Source organism: Vulpes vulpes, chromosome 12, assembly GCF_048418805.1.
Source record: "Vulpes vulpes isolate BD-2025 chromosome 12, VulVul3, whole genome shotgun sequence".
In the NCBI taxonomy this organism is placed as follows: domain Eukaryota; kingdom Metazoa; phylum Chordata; class Mammalia; order Carnivora; family Canidae; genus Vulpes; species Vulpes vulpes.
The window spans coordinates 74585606-74608092 of record NC_132791.1 but is presented as its reverse complement, the minus strand read 5'-3'; the positions used below and the strand labels follow the sequence as shown (position 1 = coordinate 74608092).

The 22487-nt window shown below is 56.3% G+C and overlaps 2 protein-coding genes and 1 long non-coding RNA gene across 4 annotated transcripts; 2 read left to right on the top strand and 1 right to left on the bottom strand.

Annotated features, from left to right (window-relative positions):
- Positions 1 to 483: 483 nt before the first annotated feature.
- Positions 484 to 3279, top strand: PPP1R11 (protein phosphatase 1 regulatory inhibitor subunit 11). The gene is made up of 3 exons (XM_025988886.2): positions 484 to 808; positions 1576 to 1684; positions 2058 to 3279. The coding sequence occupies exons 1-3, from the start codon at positions 740 to 742 to the stop codon at positions 2258 to 2260; spliced, it is 381 nt and encodes a 126-aa protein (XP_025844671.1). The 5' UTR covers positions 484 to 739; the 3' UTR covers positions 2261 to 3279.
- On the bottom strand, positions 3212 to 8360 carry RNF39 (ring finger protein 39). Of its 2 annotated transcripts, none has more exons than XM_072728880.1 (4): positions 7793 to 8360; positions 6339 to 6361; positions 6042 to 6133; positions 3212 to 4358 (listed from the first exon to the last, which is right to left on the bottom strand). In XM_072728880.1, the coding sequence occupies exons 1-4, from the start codon at positions 8153 to 8155 to the stop codon at positions 3772 to 3774; spliced, it is 1065 nt and encodes a 354-aa protein (XP_072584981.1). In that variant the 5' UTR covers positions 8156 to 8360; the 3' UTR covers positions 3212 to 3771. The 2 variants fall into 2 exon arrangements, with proteins under 2 accessions (XP_072584981.1, XP_025844670.2); XM_025988885.2 differs by having other exon boundaries at positions 3212 to 4361; positions 7793 to 8356.
- Positions 8277 to 22364, top strand: LOC140594605 (uncharacterized). Its single transcript, XR_011995625.1, has 3 exons — positions 8277 to 8376; positions 11521 to 11578; positions 12663 to 22364. It is a non-coding gene; the product is annotated as an uncharacterized lncRNA (long non-coding RNA).
- The last annotated feature ends 123 nt before the right edge of the window (positions 22365 to 22487 follow it).

Here is a 22487-nt window from a genome sequence, read left to right as displayed (position 1 = left end):
ATCTCTGCCCGACAAAAAGGCAGGTGCTCCGTGGACCGCAGCTCGGCCTCTGCTGTCAGTAGCTCTTGCGGGCCACTCGGTAGGGGATTTCACCGCCACGCTCCGCAGTCTCGCTCACGTCAGCATCTCAGAGCCCGCACGTTATTCCTACACCCACCAGGACCCCAGAGGACTCGGGAGGCCGAGGAGGGGGAGGGGGATTCCCGGCGGCGCCTAAGGTACCCCAGCACGGCTGGAGCCCAGTCCTGACCTGGTGCTTGCACCTGCTGGGGCTCCGGGGCCGGTGCTCCAGTCCGGGACCCGGCGCTGCGCGGTGGGGGTCCCGGTGCCCGCATCCCATACCCTGCACCCAGGGACCTGCGCCCTCCTGCCGGGTCTGCGGCCGCGCCTGCGCAGACGTCCGCTCCCCGCGGTGTCGCCGTCCCGGCTGTCTGCGGCACCTGCCCATGTCACGTGACGGGAGAACTACCCCGGCGACGCATGCGTCCAGAGACCTTTGGTGCCCAGGAAGGGAAACGGGGACGACGGAGGGTGTCGCACCCGGAAGCCGCGAGCCGGAAGTGGAGTTGGGCAGGTTATCCCCGGGCGGGGCGGCGGAGGCCTGCGAGGAGGGGGCGGGAGGTGGAGGATCCCGGCTGCGCCTCGGACTCGGCTCCCGGTTGTCTTAGAGCTTGGAGACGCGGGCTAGGGAAGGCCGCTTCCTCCCCTGCCGCCCTCTGCCCTCTCCTCAGCCTCAGCCATGGCCGAGGCAGGAGCCGGGCTGAGTGAGACCGTCACTGAGACCACCGTTACCGTGACAACTGAGCCCGTGAGAAAGGCGGGGGCCGGGGCCGCGGGGGCGGGGGCCGGGGCCGGCCGGGGGCGGGGGCGGGGCTGCGGGGGCGGGGGGGGGGCGGCGGCGGACTCGGAGTTGGCGCGGGAGCCGCGGGGGATCGCTTCCGTTGCGGAAGGCGTGCCGCAGGCTCAGAGTCGGGGCGGGGGACCCGGGGCGCCCCCTGGGTCGGGGCCGCCCGTGGGCGCCCCTCGAGGGCGCGGGGCATGATGTGGGAATCCGAAGAGGTGCAGCTCGGGACCCGGAGTGCGCTGGGCTGCGCGCCTCGTTCAGGGCCCTGGCAGGACAGGAGCAGGGGCTGGGTGCACGGGTGGGGGCGCAAGCCCGGGGAGGCCTGGGGATCCTCACAGTGAGCCGCAGGTGAAGGTTAGGTCCTGGGCGCTGAGAAAATCCTCCTCGAGCATTAGATACACCGAGGCTGATGGGGGGAGGAAGATGGAGAAACAGAGAGGGCTGAGTTTTCCCTTGAAGATGTGCGGGGACCTCCTAGGTTAGGAATTGTGTTTTCTCTGTCCACGAAGCTGAGATGGACACAGAATATGAAGCGGCAGAATTCCCCAGGGACCCGGAGGTCACACACTTGTTGTGCACTACCCCACCTGCGCTGGGCCCCTCTGCCACCCTGGGTGGGGCCTGATGGACTGGGGTGCGGGGTGCTGGGAGACATGACCCCCCAGGGAGGGATGAGGAAGGGACGGCCAGAGGGGACCAGATGGCTATGTCTGTCTTTCCCCACCTTCCAGGAGAACCGGAGCCTGACCATCAAACTGCGGAAACGGAAGCCAGAGAAGAAGGTAGAATGGACGAGTGACACTGTGGACAATGAGCACATGGGGCGCCGCTCATCCAAATGTGAGTGCTCACTGCCCTGCTGCCCGTCCCCACCCCACCACCCAGCTCTGGGTGGGGGAGCCCAGGTGCCTCCTCTGTGCCCCCACCCCTCTTGGCCTTCCTTCTCACATCTGACCACCCTGAGGCCCCCAGCTGCTAACAGCCTTGTCACAGCCTGGGTGGTTCTCTGGCTTCGGGGACATGGATTAAGGTTATAGGGGAGACATGGAAGTGCCTGGGATTGGGCTGGTTTGTGTGCCTGAGCCCCAGGGGCAGCGGGGCTAGAGAAGCTGGACCCTGGAAGGAGAAGGAGCCAGTGCTGACACCCAATAGGAGTACAACTGATTATATATTAACTGGTGCTCCTTTCCTGGGCTCCTCCCTCCGAATCCAGGTTGCTGTATTTACGAGAAACCTCGGGCCTTTGGCGAGAGCTCCACTGAGAGTGATGAGGAGGAAGAGGAAGGCTGTGGTCATACACACTGTGTTCGGGGCCACCGCAAAGGACAGCGTCGTACAACCCCAGGACCAAGCCCCACCAGCCCTCCGCAGCCTCCTGACCCCTCCCAGCCCCCTCCAGGGCCAATGCAGCACTAAATTCCTCTCTCCCCCACCATTCCTGTGTTTGTCTGGCCCTGACTGTATTCATGTGGCTACCTGGGGACTAAACCCACATGGTTTGATCCCTCTTCAGCCCTTCTCCCTGCTCCTCTGCCTGACGGAGGGAAGATAGAGAGGAGGGGCCACAGAGATCCTGGAATTCTAACTTGCTGCTATTCCAGAGCCCAGACTTTTGGGTTCCCCCAGCCCTCATTTCTCCTTCCAGTATTCATCCTCTGCTCTCCAGGGATTCAGGCGTCACGGTCCTCGTCTCTCCCCTTCGTTCTCACTGCCAAACTACCTGTCCTAGGATCCAATTATCGTGTGTGGCCCCCTGCATTCTTTCCTGGAGTCCCAAACGCTGAAATGGGGTTTTCAGCAGCCCCGGCTTCCACTGCCAGGGTCCCTGTCAGATTGGGGGCAGTGTTCCCCAGCTATGCCTGTTAATCCTGGCTCAGAGTTCTTCCAGTTACATATTTATATCACCCGAAGTCCTCGTCCTTACCTGTGGGATCCAAGGTCTCCTGGGAGACCAGAGGGCTCCCAGCAAGCTCCCGACCCTTCCCTTCTCCTGTCCTCCTCCCTCATGCCCTCCAGAGGAGCTGAGGGAGAGAGGTCTGTGCTTTCTCATCTTTAATGGGAGATGCAAAAGGAAACAGGTATGGCCTCTTCTCACCCTTCTCATAAGATAAAGGATTGCCAACACTTGAAGACTGGTCACTTAGAGCCAACAATCTCCTCCGTCTTCTGCACAGTCCCAGGGCCCTGGGTCCCTGAGAGAGGAAAGAAAATGCAGGGAGCACAGAGAAGGGGCATGTCCCAGACAGTACCCTCATCCTCCTGCCTTCCAAGGCCCAGATGTCCAGCTCTCAGCCCTTCCCACTCCTTACTGGGATCTTGACATTTTCTAGGCCTCTGTGCCATGCACAGTTGCAGAGATGAGTCAAATCCATACCACCACTGAGATCTCATTTATTGCCACAGATGCACAAAATAAATAACCCAACATCACAAAACGTGTTTAATATGGGCCCATTTATACATATTTGGAAAGATGCGAAGCTATATACAAGGATGAGTTTGGGGGTCTGGGCCATTCCCAGGTGGAGGAAAGGAGAGGTAGCACCATTTGTTCCTTACTATGAGCATGTGCAGGGGGAGCCCTAACAAGGTCCCAAAGTGGAAAAGATTATGAGCATAGGAAGCAGTCACCATGGAGTAGGGCTGGCCTATCCCCTCCTAGAGGACACAAACCAGGCCAGAAGCCGGAGCCCTAGAGCTGTGGAGGAGGACCAGGCCCATCTGGAGAGGAGGCAGGGTGGGGGCCGGGAGTAAACTGCTGCGGGTACCCATCCTGTCTACCTTGTGGCCAGGGCTGGGGTGCTGGGTAGGGATCAGGTGGGAAGGAGGGAGGGGACAGGTGGATGTGCTCCCGGGAGGAAGGGGGGGGGCTCCCTGGCGCAGGAGGAAGCCTCCCCGTGGAGGGGTGTTGGGATGGTGGGGTGGACTCAGCCTTCGGCTGGCACAATGCGGAGTGTGGCGTGGGCGTGGCGGGTGCAGAGCAGCGGGAAAACGCGCTCCCCCAGGGGCCCTGGTCCCTGGAAGGCGAAGAGTAGGTCTAGGGAGTGGCCGTCATAGAAGGCTACGCGGCCCCGCTCCCAGTCAAGGTCTACGCGGATGCGCCGTGGCACGGGCCCGGCACCACCCACTGGGGTGGGGTCAGGGGCGGTGAGGGCCCACAGGCGGCCGCCGCGGCCCTCCACAGCCCACACAGCTCCCGCGGGGCACAGCCCCACGCGGCCCTTGCGGCGCACTGACTCCCCGGCCGCGCCCACGGCGTAGCGGCCCTTGGCTTTATCCTCCTCCTCTTCGTCCTCCGCAGAGGAGTCTGGGCCGCAGGCGGCATCCGCGGTCTCCACCTCCCAGCAGTGCCGGCCAGCCCCAAAGCCCTGTGCGCCCAGTACCGCTGGGAGCTGATCAAAGCGCGCAGGACCATCCGGGGGCGTGGGGGTCCCCGGGGGGGCTAGTTGGACGCTGCGTCGGTCGGCGGAGACAAGTAGGCGGCGGTGTGCAGTGCCCGGGTCCAGGGTCAAATCTGCTGCATGAAGAGAGGCGGGAGAGAACAGCTTGAGGGGCTGGCCGAAGGGGTTCCTGGCAGGATGAGTCCGATAATGTGCAGCAGAGGGCCCCAGGGATGCCCCACGACAGCTCCAGAGGCGTGGAGGGCCAGAGTAGGGGAAGACAGGTGGAGGGCAGGGCCCAGTAGCGCTCAGCCAGCACTGATGGGCCACTCCAGTGGACCTGGACTGGGAGAAGGACCTCGTTGGTGGGCAGGGGCACAGTGTGAGAGCCAAGGAGAGGTTGCCTGTGTGTGGGCTGGGAGAAGAGTGAAGCCGTCCACCTAACCGGAGGAGTAGACTGTACCCTTACTCTTACTAGGTGCATCTGGGGGTGGGGGTGGGGAGCTGGCTCAGCAGGATGGGAAGATGGTTCTGAAGAATGGAGAGGAGACCCCCAACCCCATGGGGAGGTACGAGTGCACTAGCTTCTTGCTACAGTGGGGGAGGAAGAAAGGGCAGGTGGTGATAGCTAAAGGGACCAGGAGTATTCAGAGCCATGTATGTATGGTTTGCTTTTGAGGAGAGGTTTTTCTATTGGGTTGCTAGAAACAGTCTGGGTTTGGATGGGATGGTGGGTGACGGAGAGGGTGGAGCATCTTTGGCAGTCTGGGTTTGGATGGGATGGTGGGTGACGGAGAGGGTGGAGCATCTTTGGCAGTTTTGTTTCTTTTTTTTTACTCTTTTTTTTTTTTATTTCTTTTATTTATGAGAGAGAGAGAGAGAGAGAGAGAGAGAGAGGCAGAGACAGGCTCCATGCAGGGAGCCCCGATGTGGGACTCGATCCCGGGTCTCCAGGATCGAGGCCTGGGCCAAAGGCAGGTGCCAAACCGCTGCACCACCCAGGGATCTCAAGTTTTGTTTCTTTAAAGATTTTATTTCTAGGTCATCTTTGCACCCAAGGTGGGTCCAACTCACAACTGTGAGATGGAGAGTCACAGGCTCCACCCGCTGAGCCAACCAGGCACCCCTCTAGGCAGTTTAAAGAAGGGAGAGGGCTGCTGCAGTCATGGGGATGGGGGTGGGGGTTGGGCAACTCCTTAGGAGCTGCAGGGAAGGCCCAGAGCCCCAGAAGCAGAGAGATGCAGAAGCAGCTGACCTCTAGGGCTGTTTGTAAGAGTTGCGGGCCGTGGTGGACACTGTTAGAGGTGTTCCCCTCAAACATATGCAGCAGTCTCCCAGGGCCTCAGAATGTGAATTCAGCTGGAAAGAGGTTTTACAGAGCTCATTCAGTTAAAGTGAGGCCGTTAGGGCAGGCCCTAAGTCCTAGTCTGATAGGACTTGTGTCTTTACAAAAAGAGGAGGTTTGGACCCCGAGACAAATGAGCATGGAGGGAAAGCAACATGAAGACGACACAGGGAGAAGGCACCCCATAGGCCCTGGAGCATCTGCAGCTCCCAGACGCCAGCAGACAGGCCCCATCAGATTTGCCCCCACGCCCTAATGATCCAATCCCTCCAACACCTGTGTTTCCATCGTCTATGTCCAGAACTGTGGGACTGGGATCATCTGCTGTTGCAGCCCTCAGCAGGTGGTGCTCTGAGGGCTGCCCTAGGACGCCAACACGGACATGAAAGTAGTCCTGAACGTGTTAGAGGGAGCAGAGCGAGCACACCTGAACTAGACTCTCACTCAGCTGGGCCCCGCCTGCCCTCCTTACCTGCCAGTCTGTGGAGCATGTTTTTGACCACTGGATAGTCTTCGGGGAGGTCATCATCTGAGTTAGATGACTTGGGTGTTGGGACATCAAATCTGGACAGATGAGGGAGAAGGTTCAGGAAATCAGGAGATACCGTCCGCCCTGATGCCCACCCACATCTCTGGAGCAGGAAGGGGTGAGTTCCCATCCAGAAGACCTGTCCGTGAATGTGAATGTGGACAGAGATGTGAGCCCATGGGGAGGGGATGGGTGCAGACACTGGTAGTGGAAAGGAAGGGACAGTAAAATGGAACTCACCTCCTCCACGTCTTCCTTACATCCTGGGATGGGCAGAAGAAAACATGGATGTGAGCCCTGAGCATGGTGCTGGGGGGCTCTCCCCTCTTCCCTTTCCTTGGGGAGCTGGTTCTCAGTGGCTAAGATCCCTGGCATCTCTGGCCTCTTTGTCCCCCTGTGCCTCCTTCCTCTCCATCATTGTCCACTGCCTTTGTTTCCAGCCCATTTCCCAGGGTTCTCCTTCCCTAGCCTTCTCCAGGACTTGTTTCTGCCCTCTTACCTTCCGGAGTTCTCACCTTTCCCTGCTGCCTCCCCCAGCCTCATTCTATCTTTATGTACCTTCCTGAGATTGTCCCTCACGCCAGACCAAACACCTGGAGCCCCAGGGCTAAGAGTTGGTATAAAAGCCTTATAACAAAGCTGCTTCCCTTCTTGCCATAAAAGCCCAGTGGCGTTTATTGGGCCCTTTGCTTTGTGTCTGTCTACACTGGCCAAGGAGTTGGACCTGGATGTGTCCTGGGGTGCCATGGGAACCAGAATGGATGCTGCCCGCCCCCCTCCAAATAAATATCAGGCCCCCCGTCCCATCACTGTCTCTCAGGTATGACTGGAGCACACCTGCAGTGGTGAAGGGAGGAGAGGAAAGAGAATTTGCCTAATGATGCCAATTACACCTGGACTAATTAGGTCTGTGTAGACTTCAAAGTGTGGAAGCAAGACTGGAGACTGACTAGGCTGCTGGGAAGAAGCCAGTGAGGAATCCAGGACGCCTGCCGGTCGGGCAAGGGACTGGCGCTGGTGGGTGGCGGGGAGTTGGGGCGGAGAGGGGTGCGGCAAGGGGGGCCAAGGGGAGTGGAGAGGTGCAGAGATGCAGGAAGTGAGGGGTGCGGGGGCGCAGGGGGTGTGGGTCTCCCGGCCCCGGGGGTGGGGGGGAGCCAGAGGTCCAGTAACAAGTAGGGCCCAGAGCGGCTGGGGCGGAGGGACCCCTGGACGCTACGGGGGAAGGAGGGTAGTGTGTGGATCTGCTTTCCCTCCCGCCCGGCCTCCTCTGGCAGCCCCTCCATTCCATATGCACACCCCCCCCCCGCCCCCGCCGAGCCTAGGTCTGATTCTAGGCGGTCCTCCTCCTGGCCGCGGCCACCTGGGCTCCCTCCGGGTGTCCATTCCCCGCGCGTCCCCCGCATCTCCCGCATGCCCTGGCGTTCCCGCGGTCAGCGCAGGGGCTTAGGTGCCGCCCCCTGACCTCGGGGTCAGTGGCACCTCCTTCCCCTGCTCGACCCTTCCCGGCGCGTCCCCCGGGACCTGTGGTCAGCCACCCGCCATCCCCCCCCCATCCTGCCTCGCCACCCCCTCTCCCCCGTCCTTTGCATTCCTCTGATCCGTTCCTTGCCTAAACTTCCAGAAGAGCCCCGCCGCCGGGAGCCCCCGCGCCTAACCCCCGCGGCGGCAGGTCACCCACCGGGACCCCGCCTCACCTCTCCGCTCGGGTCCAGGCAGCCCATCGTGGGGATGCGGCCCCCTCGGCGCCTCCCCGCGCGCGCCCCGGGCTCCGCCAGCTTCTCGCGCAGCCCTCGGCTGATGCGCACCTCCACCGCCAGCCGCACGTTGGACCTCAGGCTGCGGCGGGGACACGGCTGGCCGCAGCAGGGGCAGGCGGGGGGTGGCGCGGGGGCCCCGGCGGCGGGCGGGGCTCCCCAGCGGCGGGCCAGGCACGCGCGGCAGAAGCTGTGCTCGCACGCCAACAGCACCGGGTCCTCGAACGGACCCCCGCACAGCGGGCACGTCGCCAGCTGCTCCAGACGCTCCACCAGCCCCGGGCCCAGCTCGGGCGCCTCCATGGGGAACGCGCGCCCAGGCGTCCGGCCTTCCGCGTCCTCCCGCGCCCTGGGCGGCCCTCGCCTGCTGCTCGCCGGCTGGACGGCCTTCGCTGCGCCCCGCGCATTCACTGCCTGACGCCCTCCGGCGCCCTCCCGGGAAGGCCTGTGTCTCCCAGCAGCTCGCTGTCCTCCGCCCTCCCCGCCGCATCGGGCTTTATAGGGGGAGGAGGTCCCTGAGGCAGGTAAACATCAGGTCTTGCGCAACCCCTCACCTGCTTCTCTGGCTTCCCTGCTGAGGTTTGAAGGAGGGCGGCGGGTGGGGAATGGGGTGGAGGAGGGAGAGGACTTCTGGGGCCTGGAACCAAGGGGTGGTAGGGAGGGGAAGCTCCTGGGGCACTAGGCCTGGTGTGCGGAGGGCAGCCCCCTGTCCTCCCCTGGGCCTGCCCTGGGCCGGTGGGCAGGGTGCCCTAGCCGCTTGTGGTATGTGTGCCTGCATGGCCAGGGCGTGAGTCATCCCCAGCTGCTGGCACACCTATATCTGGAGGCTCCTGGCTCCTGGCTCCTGTCTGCTGTCGTCGGGGTGACACTCCTGTCCATCTCCCTGCCTTACCTATTAAGGGCTGAGGAGCTCTCTGAGGCTGTGGGGCAAGGGGCGGAGCAGGTGTTCTCCTGCCTGGCCCAGTGGGGGCACCTCTGGCTGGCTCCCAGAGCCTCTCCTATGACTGTCTTCCCATGTCACTCTTTCTAGTCCTTCCTCTCAGTTTTTCTCAGTATGTTCTCTTGGTGAACGGCAGTGCGGAGAGCTGGCATTGCCAAGTTCACATAGCAAGGGAATAAGCAGCAGTGGAGCCCATCCCAGATCTGATCTGAGCCCTTGCTGGCACTCTACGCTACCCGTCTCATTTCAGGTCCTGGAACTCCCTTCTGCTTTCTTTCTCTCCTCATCCCCACTACCTGCATGTCCTTCATTCTCTACCCCTCGCCCTGGGCCTTTCTGTCTGCCTACCCTTAGGCTTTGTGAGCATGACATGCAGATGTCCACACCGGTGATCACATGCACTGTTGCACAAAATATGCACGTTCACCCATGGTGCCCAAATCCCCCCAGCGTGCAGACATACACACAGATGTGTTCACACGATGCTGACGTCACAGATGTGCCCAAATAGCCTCATACACACTGAACGTCACAGATAGACAGCTGGTGTTACTCAGGGACATAGAGATGAACTCAAAGAAAATGTGTGAAGATTCTGTTGTTAGTTTTATTGTCAATAAGACAGCAGTACTTCTTTATGGAGCAGCAGCGTGAAGATAAACCTAATAAAGATAAAACCTAATAAAGATCAGGCACCCTGGTCCTCCCCTCTTCTCCATACTTATGGGGAGACACTCAAACTGGACACCCTGATAAACCTACACAAACACACATGTGTGTGCGTATTATCCTGGGACCAGCTTCCCAGCTTATGCTCACCAAGCAGGAGCCTGCAAACGTGGCCGAAACACACTACATAAGACAGGCTTTCATGCTGCCATCCATACAGTAATGGTCCCCCAAAGACGTCCACAATTAATTCCTGCAACCTGGGAGTGGGTTACTAAAGCTGGCAGATGGGATTCAGGTTGCTAATCAGTTGAGTTTAAAAGACAGAGATTGTTTAGGACAATCCAGATGGGTCCAGTATCAACAGAAGCATCCCTAGAACAGGAGACCAGCAGGCACAGGAGAGGCAGGACGCATCCTGAGCCTGCTGTGGGACTTAGGACTGTGGGAGGGACAGGGCAGAGGGAGGAGGAGGTGCTGGGTTCCTGGAGGAGCCTCGGGATTGTTGCCCAGTGGTACCCACGTTGAACTCCGGAACCACAGAGGTGCTAGGTGGTGAGTGCTGGGGTTGCAACTTCCTATACAGGTTGCAGATCATCTACGCTGTAGTGGCAAATAGGAAACCACCACACATGCTTCCCCATTTGCCCATCCCTGATCCTGTGGGACTATCTGCACTACTTTTTTCTCCCTCCTCCCGTTGCCACTGTCTCTGGACATCTGTGCCTTTCCTGGCCTTCCTGTCCATTCTCTGGAGTTCCTTTCCTGTGGATGGCTTCAGTCTCTTGTTCCATTTGAAACCTCAAGTCTGGGTCTCCTGGGATGGCTGGCACAGTCACCTATCCTCTCCAGACCCGACATGACTGTGTCCATCTTGTCATTCAAGGCTCAACCCAAACAGAACATACTTGGGGATCCCTGGATGGCTCAGCGGTTTAGTACCTGCCTTTGGCCCAGGGTATGATCCTGGAGTCCCAGGATCGAGTCCCACGTCAGGCTCCCTGCATGGAGCCTGCTTCTTCTGCCTGTCTCTCTCTCTCTCTCTCTCTCTCTCTCTCTCTCTCTCCCTCTGTCTGTCTCTCATGAATAAATAAATAAAATCTAAAACAAAACAGAACATACTCATATCACTCAGCACCATGTCTGAGGAGTTCTCCACAAGGGCACCGACTGTCTCCTCACCCAGAGTTACTGCCCTCCTGGCAGTGTCACCACCTGAAATGATCTAGCTGTGTTTTGAGCTGCTTCTCTCCAACAAAAGGCAGTTCTACTGGAGCAGAAGGCTGGCCTTCAGGTTGCGGTCCCTGAACTTGGAATGGTGCCTGGCACACGGCAGGTCTCGGCAAACATACATGCAGTCATGAAATTGGCTGTCACCACGTGGGTGAAGTGATAGGGACTTCTGACAGACTCTGCAGAGACTTTCTAGATGCTGGCCATAGTCTTACCCCTACCAGCAGATCTGCTTCCATGGCTGAGGTCAGGTTGTGCCGGGGGTGTTCATGTGGTAGGGCAGGTGGCATTTAGGGGCTCAAGACCTCATGGTCCCATTGTCACATGCCTTCTGTCAGCAGATGCTGAGGCTTTGCTCTGCCCATGAGGTGTGGTTCTGGTGAGCTCACACCTAGGGGTTCTAGGATACATAGCACGGGGAACAGCCTTCGCAGGTGAATACGGCCAGGATGTCTCACTTCTTAGGACTCTCTCCCTCTCACCAGAATCCTTGACAACCAGGCTAATCCCTCATTCTATCTGCAGAGAGCTGGATGGGTGGACGTGCTTGTTGGTGTGTGTTGGCTTAGCTTGGCTTGGCTTGCCGCTGACTGTGACTGCACCTGCCCTTCTGTTCATGCCACACTAACACCAGTGCCTCCCATGCAGTCATGCCCATGCTTCCCAGCTGCTCCAGCCTGTTCCTGTGCACTCATGTGGAACGTGCAGTACCCACACACAGGCCAGGGAGTACTGGGAGGCTCAGCCCATCCACAGTCTGTTTCCTTCTCTTCCTGCCTTCTTTCCAGTTTGTTTGTTCCTCAACCTGTCTCTGCCTCCATTTCAGTGACATCCCTGTCCTTTCTGAGAGTCCACCCATCTGCAGGAGCCTTCTAGGAGGAGAGGTCAGTACACAGCAGTGCTTGGAAGACTTTGCCTTGAGGGAGTGTGATGAGGGAGAACATCATGGAATCTACTATGACGGAATTAGGGAGCGTGATAATGCATGAAGGTGCCTCCAGCACCCTGAGACCATCATTACTGAAGGTAGAGGTGCAGTGAGCCAGGAGAGTGGGTGGAGGGTCATGTTGACAGATTGGGGGATGAGTGGGCCTGATGTCAGGAAGGCTTCCTGGAGGAGGAGACATGTAAGTGAAGGGAAGGTTGGGTGGAGTGGGAAAGAAATGGAAAAGCTGAAACAAAAATTGTGAAGCCTCTTTGGGGAGAAAACCAGAATTGGGAAAAGAAAGCCCAGGCAGAAGGAAGCATGAATCAAGGAGGCCATGGTTCTTTCTCGGTTCCCACCTGCTATGCCCCATTCCCAAAGGGTTTCTTCAATCCAGGTTGGTTCTCTGAGGACTCATTTTTTCAACAGGACTGCTGAGTATGGTATGCTTTTAACACAGCTGGCAGGCTGTGTTCGAGTGGGCAGCTTCCTGGGAGCTGCTGTGGGTGGGGACGGTGAGGATTCAGCCAGACTCTCCAAACCACCCTGATGCTCAAGGACATGAGCCTGGTTCTAGGGGCATCACACAGTCACTGCCGTCAGGGCTGAGAGCAGCACTGGGGCTGAAATTCAGATCCACGGCCTCCAGACACTGTGCGCTTTCCCTGAAACGTTGGTTACTCTCTTCATTTTTTTCTTAAGATTTTATTTATTCATGAGGGACGCACAGAGAGAGAGACATAGGCACAGGGAGAAGTAGGCTCCATGCAGGGAGCCCAATGTCGGACTCGATCCCAAGACCCAGGGATCATGCCCTGAGCCAAAGGCAGATGCTCAACTACTGAGTCACCCAGGCATCCTTCTTCCTCTCAGAATTCTGAGACTTGACTTTCCATTTTCTGCCCCTCCTGGGAACATCCCTTGTCCCTGTGCCTTGAGTCCCTGCTCCTCTTCTCACTATGCCTGGATGCCTGGGTGCTGGTGGCCTCCCTCTGACTGCTGCCCCCTCAGTGTCACGGATACTTCTTGGTTCACCCTTTCAGCTGCCCTGAAGCCCTCTCTATCCATCATCCTGTCCAGCCTGCTCACTCCCCATCCCTGGCCAGTCCTGTAGGAACACAAGGAGGTGAGTGTTGTTGGCTTGTCCATTCGGCTCCTGGCTCAGCAGTGACGTACTGAGGGCCTCCTATGTGTCAGAGGACAAAGGTGGCCAAGCCAGCCACTGTCCCTTATCCCTCCAGCAAGTTAGATTCTGTTGGGAAAGACTAACCATAAGCAAGTAAACAAATAAATTAACAAGATAATTACAGACATGATAAGTGCTTTGCAGAATATCAAATGGGTGATGTAAGAGGAATTGCCTGGAGGAGGTGTGTACCACTTCTAATAGGGGGTTAGAAAACGCTTCTCGGGGGAGGTGATGTTTGAGCGGAGCCCTGGGTGCCAAGCTGGAGCCAGCAGCGGGAACAGATCTTGCTGAAGAGTACGTGCACCAAGTGTGACGCCGTTGGTGGTTCTTTTTTTTTTTTTAAAGATTTTATTTATTTATTCATGAGAGACACAGAGAGAAAGAGAGGCAGAGACACAGGCAGAGGGAGAAGCAGGCTCCATGCAGGGAGCTCGACATGGGACTTGATCTCGGGTCTCCAGGATCACACCTCAGGCTGCAGGCGGCGCTAAGCCGCTGCACCACCGGGGCCGCCTGCCGTTGGTGGTTCTGCTCCCATAGGAGGCAAAGGTGCTAAGAGGGATGAGGCTCTGGGTTCAACTCCACGAGCAGCCATCATGTGGCCAGGTCTGTGTGGTCAGAGCCCCACATAGCCCCAGCCACCCTCCTCTTCTTGCATGGTCAACAGCTCACATTCACTCTCTGTGCCTGCTTTCCCATCAGGGGATGAGCCTTCCAGACAAGTAATTTGTTAACCTGTGCAGCACACCATGTGCAACCAATTGGTTCTGGTCCGGCTCTTACTATGGAGTGTGCAAAACCCCAGATGGGCAGGATGTCACAGGTAAAAGGGACATTTAAAAAATATTTTATTTATTTATTCATGAGAGACACACAGAGAGGCAGAGGCACAGGCAGAGGGAGAAGCAGGCTCCATGCAGGGAGCCCGATGTGGGAACTGATCCCGGAATCCCGGGATCACACCCCAAGCTAAAGGCAGAGGCTCAACCACTGAGCCACCCAGATGTCTAAAAGGGACATTAACACCAGGTAGCCCTCACACTGCAGGTTAGAAAGCGGAGGTCCCAGGTGACAGGGTATGAGCGGGGCAGCCTTTCTGGTCCTCATCCTCGAGCGCACCAGGGCAGGTTGCCTCTGTCTCTTCCACACATATTTCCTTACACGGCTGCTCACTGACCACTTCCTGCACATCCAGAGTGAGGGCTTATCCGACAAAGAATGGAAGGAGCAAATACTGAAGTCCAGGCATGCTGATGCCGAGGTATGACACGGACAGCGAGGGAGACACTGAATGGCCCCCTGCATCTCCACACTGCGCCGTGAAGCGCAGGGCAGGTGCTAGAGCCGCATCAGCTTGGCCCCGGTGGGGAGTGGACACCACGCTCATTGTCCTTGAAGTAAGGAACTGGGTGATGAGAGAGGTCACCAGGTCCTGGGTTAGTCAGAGCCGATGCGACTCTCTCCTCCTCGGACCCCGTGCTTGTCGGGCTCAGCTAGCTCATGTGCTATAGGAAGATGGTCTCCCCTCACTTCTGCCTCTCGAATCCCACATACACACATTCAACTGGCAGAACCTGAGCCGAGAAGTTCAGTTTACTTCTCCAAACATAAGGGGAATGAAGTCAACCCGTATGTCTACAGCTGCCAGATAAAATACAGGACATCCAGTTAAACATGAATTTCAGATAAAAAATGAATAGAAATATCTCCCAAATATTGTATGGGGAATACTTGCACTAAAAATGATGCAGGGACATCTGGGTGGCTCAGCAGTTGAGCATCTGTCTTTGGCTCAGGGCCTGATCCTGGAGTCCCGGGATCCAGCCTCATATCCGGCTCCTTGCAGGGAGCCTGCTTCTCCCTCTGCCTGTGTCTCTGCCTCTCTGTGTCTCTCATGAATAAATAAATAAAATCTTTTAAAAAAATAAAAATGATGCGTTATTCTTCTGGGATTCAGATTTAAGTAGATGTCCTGTGTTTTTGTTTGCTGAAATCTGGCAGCCCTACAAAGATCTGGCACAGTGCTCATGTTGAGATGGGGACACTGAGGAAGGCCTCTCGGGGAGGCAACATTGAGGAGACTTAGATGAATGAAACGTCATCAGGAACAGAGACGAAGGAAGGGTATCCAGGCCCAGGAAACAGCTTTGCAAAGATGCTGAGGACAGGAACAGTTCAGGGCAATTTAAAGAAAGCTGATGCGGGCACCTGGGGAGCTAAGTCCGTTAAGTGCTTGCTTTCAGCTCAGGTCATCTCAGGTCAAGCCACACATGGGGCTCCCTGGTCAGCAGGGAGTCTGCCTTTGCCCCTCCCCCTGCTGGTGCTCCTGCTTGCATGTTCTCTCTCTCTCTCTCTCTCTCTCTCTCTCTCTATCAAATAAATCAATTAAATCTTTTGAAAGCAAGCAAACAAGCCAAGCAAGCCAAGCAGCCAGTGTATGGTGAGCTGGAGGTCAGGGTGGTGCCAGTAGATGAAGACTCAGGCAGAGACCAGGTCATTCAGGGTCTCCAGGTAGAAGCAGTGCAATATGACGAATTGGAATCAGGGCACCCAGGGCTTTGAATCCATTGGTATCCCCAGAGTTTTGTGAGTTGGTCATCCTGAAGAAAGAAACTGCTCCAGGATGAGAGAGGACATTAGGTGGGAGCTGATGCAGCTGGAAAGGGGCAGGTGGGCTCCAAGTGTGTTTTGTAGATGGAAGCAATGCCATGGTCACTGGGGGTCCTGGGGAGGGGCATCAAGGATGAGTTCTAGCTCCTGGAAGGGACCAGGTTTCTGTAAAGCTCTTGAGGAGAGCTGGGCCTTGGGATGGGGTCACGAGAGAGGGGGTGAGGACAAAGTGAGACAGCCCCTGTGTGCAAGCACTCCCTCCACTGCACTTACTTGCTGGCTCCTTCTCCCCACCCTCCTCATCTGTACCCCCACCACACTTGCTTTGTTATTCTCTCTTCCAGAGTCAGAGATCAGCCAGTGGGGTGCATGGAGTGTAGGAAGCCAGACAGGAGTGGTTTTTTCCTGGTTGTGGGGTCTGCAGTCTCCCAGGACGGGGTAAACCTGCCCTCTCTTCCTGGTCCTGGGGAGGGCTGAGGCAGGGGGGAGGCTGGAGAAGGAGTGGTAGATAGGAAAGCTCCTATCAGCCCAGACCCTTCATTTTACATCTTTGCCTGTTGTGACTGAACTGGTAACAAGCTGCCCAGAACAAAGGAACACACACCTTCAGAAACTGATTTCCAAGGTTTGACTCAACCCCTGTTAGCTTTGTGGCTTTAGACTGGGAACATTTGTACTTATATCAAAGACTTGTTTTCATGATCAAAGGAAATCATTTATCCAACAGATATTTAGGAAGCCCCTACTACATGCCAGATACTGTGAGGGGGCTGGGGCTCCTGAAGAGGATGAGCCCGGGTGGCTCAGCAGGTTAGTGCCACCTTCAGCCCAGGGCCTGATCCTGGAGACCCGGGATGGAGTCCCACATCGGGCTCCCTGCATGGAGCCTGCTTCTCCCTCTGCCTGTGTCTCTGCCTCTATCCCCCCTCTCTCTCCCTGTGTCTCTCATGAATAAATAAAATCTTAAAAAAAAAAAAAAACCAACAACAAAGAGAATGAAGCAGATGGCCTCATGAGATTTACATTCTAATGGGGAAGACAAAGAAATAAAAATGTGAAATGTATGACAGGTCCCATAAGCCACAGGAAGCTGGAAGGATGGAAGGTGGTGTAGGATAGGTTGGGCAGGGTTAGAATTTCAATAGGCAACACCTGAGCAAAGATGTGAAGAAGGTAAAGGGATTGGCCAGTTGCTTATCTGGAAGAAAAGTGGTCCAGATGGAGGGCAAGGCAGAGGCAAAGTCCTGAGGCAGCACTGCTAAAGGGTGTGGTTCAGCATGAAGGCCTGGTGTCTGTGGCTGGAAAGAGGGAGTTCCTGGGAGCGGTAGGACCCTGACTGGGCAGGGGCTGCAGAGTCTCAGGGACTCTGGCTGCAGGGTTGGTGGCCTGGCATGGGATGCAGCAGTAAAAAGAGGCAGCTCCAGGATGTAGAGATGTAGGGATTCAGGGAAATAGTGATGTGGGAATGCAGGGATGTGGAGATGCAGGGATGCAAGGATGTGGGGATGCAGGGATGTGGGATTGCTAGGATGTAAGTTGGAGACCTGGCAGGTGTCCTGCCTGCCGGCCCAGATGTGGGATGTGAGAACAACCCAGGGGCTTCTGGACTGCGGGGGTGATGTGAGGTTGGTGGTGGCTGTGGGAGCTCAGCTGCGTGCTCTGGGCGCATGCTCTTGGCAGCCCTGTGGAAGCACCTGACCCTGTAAGTGAGGGCAGGGCCGACAGGACCAGGGTGAGTTCTGGGGACACCATGGTCGGTAACCTTCAGAGTCCACATTAAGCACTCCCACGGAAGAGAACGAGAGTGCACCCCCGTGGCGGGAGGAAGCCAGCCGGCCCCACTCCCACTCCCAGGGCGGCAGACACCAAGGAGTCGGGAGCGGGGACTGAGTCAGAGGCACGGGGCAGAGACATGAAAGGACGCCTGGGGCCGAGCAGGCGAGCCCGAGAGTGACCGAGAGGAGCCCACGGAGCTGGCGGTAAGCGGACAAGCCCCACGTACCTCTGCGTCGGGCTTTCCCTCCCGTCCCTCTTCTTCCCGGGTGACCTGTCGCCCAAACATCCCCGGCGCACAGCCTGCGCCTTAGTGCGGGAGCCGCGCCCGCGCCCCCGGCGCCCTCCGCCCGCGTGTCTGAGAGAGGAGCTGTCCCGACCCCGACTCCGACTCCGACTCCGACTCCGGCCGCCGCCCCGAGCTTCTCCCCGCTCCCGGCTGGCCTCGTGCGCGCTGCAGCCGGCAGCTCGGGCGCCCCTCCCCAGCCCCTGCCGCCCCGCGCCCTGCGCCCCCGGGCTGGTGCGCCGCAGGACCGCCGGCGGTGGCACGTGAAGTAGAAGAGAGAGATTGTATTTTTAGGAAGCTGGAGGTTCTTATCCAGCAGGCCCGTAGGGGGTAGGCGGTGAGCCAGGCTCCGAGGATGCTGAAATAGGAGGACCGCACTCAGCCGGTCTTCCTACTGGGGGTGGGGGGCGTGTGAGCCCACAGACCACACTGGCAGGGAGTCCCAGAGGGCGGAGGACCCTCTTCCGGGGGAAGTGACAAGAGTAGTCTTTAGGGAAGGGAAGTATTTCCGCGGTGGAGCAGGCCCGCAGGACAGGGCTTGAGAGGGTATTGAGGTGAGAGCCAGCCCACAGGTGTGGGAGAGCTCCAGGGAGCAGGTGCTCTGCAGGAGGACAGGGCTGTGATCCAGGAGCTGGAGTGAGCGAGAGCAGGGGCCTTCCCTAGTGTCCTGGAGGTTTCACCGTGATGTTGGAATAGTAGGATTAAAGTGCAGTCAACAAACATGCCCCGTGCCCGCCGAAGGCAAAGTGCTTTTACAGATGTCATCGAGGTTAATTCTAAGACCCACGTTTAAAAGAAAAAGCAGGTGCAGAAGTATTTTGTGTTATGAGCTGTGATCCATATTAAAGAAACACATGGGCAGGGTTTTGTTAGCGGGAACAAGGGGTGTCTGAAGGCAGCTCAGTGAGCTGGGGATCCCCGGCCTGGTGAGGATGGGGTCCTGACTGGGGCTGGGGCTGGGGCTGACACCAACGTGCCATCAACCTTGCTCTCAGGCCAATCCCAGAGAGCTCCTAGTGGGAAGAAACAGTCTGATTAAACTTGTTCCAGGGGTGGTCCTGACTGTGGGGGAAGCCAGTGAGGGCTGGGCCACGGGCTGGGCCATGCATGGGAAAGGAGAGGAGGAGAAAAGGAGTGAGTGGGCAGCACGGCTGATGGGAAAGAAACTCAAACAGAAGTAATTTTTCAGGATTTGAATCAGTTATACATGCTCATAGAAAGGCAAATAATTAGATTAATGAGAGAAACTAGCAGCTCCACCCCCACCCTCACCACCTTGGGTGCTCCGTGGTTTTGCTTGTGGCTGTGCCTGCAAAGCTGGGAACACCAAGGTTTGTTACTGCATACTCATGCGATCGTAGGCATCACCTGTTGATTAACTTTTATCAAAAATACAGCTTTTCTTTTTTTACAATTTTATTTATTTATCCATGAGAGAGAGGCAGCACAGGCAGAGGGAGAGGAGCCCAATGTGCGACTCAATCCCGGGACTCTGGGATCACACCCGAGCCAAAGGCAGACAGACACTCAACCACTGAGCCACTCAGGCATCCCAGCTTTTATTTTTTCATCACCATCTCTTGGTCATAAATAGGCCCCTTCACCCTCCGCACCATACTCATTTTATAGCTATTTCATGAGTGCTTGTGCACACACATTCACGCACATGTATCTCCATATGTGCACAGCTAGTTGGGTAGATGCAGAGACGTCCTGAGGTACCACGTCAGAGCAGGTTCCCGGGGACTGTGGCCTGTCTGGTTTAAATTCTTTACAAATGAATGTACGTATTAATTACTTGCCCAGTAAGAAAACAAAAACGCAAAGCTAGTGCACAGGACAATAGTAAAACATAATTATCCTTACCCACAGTTTACAGGTGCACACACGGGAAGTCCAGAGACTTAAGTAATTTGTTTGCAGTCTTGAAGCCAGGCAAGCGCAACTGGCAAAAACCAGGTTTGAATGGGCTGGAAGAGGCAGGAGGGGTTCTGGGGCAGGAAAGCCCGCGTTGGGGGTAGAGTCAGGAGCCCGGGGCGGAAGCAGCAGGGATGTGGCCTCTGGCTGGGAGTATAGTGCTTGGTGAGCGCCCCCCGAGGCAGTCTCCAGAGCTGCTCTGTGGGTGGAAAGGTCATGGCCCAGTATCCTCAGGAGCATCCGGGAGAACTCAGGTGCCAGGCATCTGCACTGAGTCACTGGATCCCAGAAACTGATGAGATCATCACCCAAACAGGCAGGGAGCAGAGACAACAAGGCCCTTGGGTCCAGGGAGCCAAACCTGTCTGGTCAGAGGCCACTGTCACAGAACCAACCAAGAATACGTATCTAATAGGTTTTCCTCAGGCCTCAAATGAGTAGGTATGGGAGTCACTGGGAGGCTATAGTACCAGGGAGGATGACAGACAAACACAACCTGGCCTGGGCAAGTGGCTGCAGTTTTTGCCCTGGGAGAATGGGGGCGTCAGGGCAGCAGAAGCCGCGAAGAGCTTGCAGTCAAGGCCACCCAAGGCAGCCAGCCCTCCCTAATCATGACTCAGCTTCCCCAAGCCCAGGGTCACCCGCCCCCTCTATATGGGCACCTGACCCCTCTATGTGGGCATCTGCCCCCTCCAGGACCGTGAGAACTGAGCATGAGGCTGGGGGCTGTATGGCTGGGTCAGGGGTCGAACACTTGGGACACTGACACTCTTTTGGAAAGGTTTTACATTGAACAGACACTCACTCGCCCCAATTCCCCACTGAGAAAGAACAGAAGAGCAGCCTCTGACCTCTGACATTCAGAAGCTGGCCCTACAACCCTGACAAGCCCAAATCCTGTCACCATGCTGGGGAGGAAGACCTTTGTCCGCCCTTCAAGGTCCTACCAGCGGATTTGAACCAAATTGGCGTGAGACAGATTAGCAGGAGAAAATCGAATTTAATAGCATAGGTATGGGGACTCTCTGCAGATATGGAAATTCCAAGGCCGATGAGGCAGCAAAAGAGGGAGGGGAGGGACCCCTGGCAGGAAGTGGGGGGGGGGAGATGTTTGCAAAACAGCGGTTGCCTATTAAGCAGGTGAGAGGAATCTCTTCCGGTACAGGCTCTCCTTTCCAATGTAAATTGAGGCAGGTGGGGACGAGGAAGACGGTTTTTCCTGCATCTTCTGCATTTTGATTACTTTTAACTGAAGATAATATTCACTGCAAAGTGGCCCATCTGGGGCAGCCTGCCTCAGTCTCTCTGCACTGTTTTTTCCAACTCTTATTGCGATGCCACCCAGTTCTGTGTGCACTCTCTCGTTACGAACAGTAATAAACCCCACCTGTCTCTGGGGCTCTGCGGCCAGAGGACACTGGTACCACCTAGTGTTCTTTTCTTCATTCTTATCCCTGACCCAGGCTGTGTGGGTAAGGATGGTACCAAGGTACTGTCAGAGGAACAGAGGGACAGAACCAGTGACACCTTCACCCAGCAAATATTCACTGGCCACCCATGTCTGCCACACTGAAATGGATGCAGAGGAAAGGCAAATGGAGTGGGATCCCTGATTTCTTTCTTTAAAAGTTTTACTTTTTGTTCATGAGAGAGAGAGGCAGAGACACAGGCAGAGGGAGAAGCAGGCTCCATGCAGGGAGCCCGATGCAGGACTCGATCCTGGACCCCTGGATCATACCCTAAGCCAAAGGCAGACGCTCAACCACTGAGCCACCCAAGCATCCTGGGATCCCTGATTTCTAGGGAAGCTCTTAATTGGGGGTGGGAGTGGGAAGGACACAAACAGATGGTTATGATTCCTGGAGGTGAGCATGGGGATTGAGGTGTGCGGGCTGCTCTACACCCACGAAGGAAGTGCCTCTGTGCCGTGCACTCTGTGACACTGATGGGATGTCAGGAGGGACTTTCTGGGGACAGTCTCACAAGAAGGAACAACAGCATGGGGAGAGGTGATGCTCATGTACAACTGAGCGAAAAACTGGAAGCTGGCTGGGAGCAGTTGTGCAGAGAGGTATGGAGTTTGTGGTTTATACTATAGCAAATGTAGCATCACGGAAAGCCCGTTCAAAGTTCAGTTAAGTCCTGATGTGATTGGATTATCTTTTTAAGATTTTATTTTTACTTATTTGACAGAGAGAGAGTGAACATGAGTGAGGTGGGGGGCAGAGAGGGAGGGAGAAGCAGGCTCCCCTCTGAGCAGAGTCCAATGTGGCACTCAGTCCCAGGACCCCGGGATCATGACCTGAGCCAAAGGCAGACACTTAACCCACTGAGCCACCCAGGTGCCCCTGATCAGATTATCTTTAAAAAAAAATCATTTGAGGAGGATCCCTGGGTGGCTCAGCGGTTTAGCTTCTACCTTCGACCCGGGGCGTGATCTCAGAGTCCCGGGATTGAGTCGCACATCAGGCTCCCTGCATGGAGCCTGCTTCTCCCTCTGCCTGTTCCTCTGCCCCTCTCTGTCTCTCTCTTTGTGTGTCTCTCATGAATAAACAAAGAAAATCTATAAAAATAAAATAAAAAATCATTTGAGGGGCACCTGGGGGGCTCAGTTCATTAAGGCTTTGATTCTTGATTTCAGCTCAGGTCCTGATCTCAGGGTCCTGGGATGAAGCCTTGCATTAGGCTCTGCACTCAGAGGGGAGTCTGCTTGAGATCCTCTCCTCTCTCTCTCTCTCTCTGCTCCTCTCTGCCTGCTCTCTCTCTCTTTAAAAAAAAAATTAATTAATTTTTAAAAGGTTTAAAAAATCAAATGATTTTTTGATTGTCTGCAACTGACTTTAAAATGCATAAAATAAAAAAAAAAATAAAATGCATAAAATCATAAGATGGGGCAGCCCTGGTGGCGCAGAGGTTTAGTGCCGCCTGCAGCCCAGGGCGTGATCCTGGAGACCCTGGATCGAGTCCCACATCAGGCTTCCTGCATGGAGCCTGCTTCTCCCTCTGCCTGTGTCTCTGCCTCTTTCTCTCTCTGCATCTCTATGAATAAATAAAAAATCTTTAAAAAATTAAAAAAAATCATAAGATGGACTG

What these genes read in the sequence shown, in the direction of transcription:
- PPP1R11 (XM_025988886.2), top strand. Translation starts at nt 740, where the DNA reads ATGGCCGAGGCAGGAGCCGGGCTGAGTGAGACCGTCACTGAGACCACC. An exon ending in TTACCGTGACAACTGAGCCC is followed by an intron (nt 809 to 1,575) that starts GTGAGAAAGGCG and finishes CCCACCTTCCAG; the next exon opens with GAGAACCGGAGCCTGACCAT. An exon ending in GGGGCGCCGCTCATCCAAAT is followed by an intron (nt 1,685 to 2,057) that starts GTGAGTGCTCAC and finishes CTCCGAATCCAG; the next exon opens with GTTGCTGTATTTACGAGAAA.
- RNF39 (XM_025988885.2), bottom strand. Translation starts at nt 8,155, where the DNA reads ATGGAGGCGCCCGAGCTGGGCCCGGGGCTGGTGGAGCGTCTGGAGCAG. An exon ending in GTAAGGAAGACGTGGAGGAG is followed by an intron (nt 6,134 to 6,338) that starts GTGAGTTCCATT and finishes TCATCTGTCCAG; the next exon opens with ATTTGATGTCCCAACACCCA. An exon ending in CATGCTCCACAGACTGGCAG is followed by an intron (nt 4,362 to 6,041) that starts GTAAGGAGGGCA and finishes CTCTTCATGCAG; the next exon opens with CAGATTTGACCCTGGACCCG.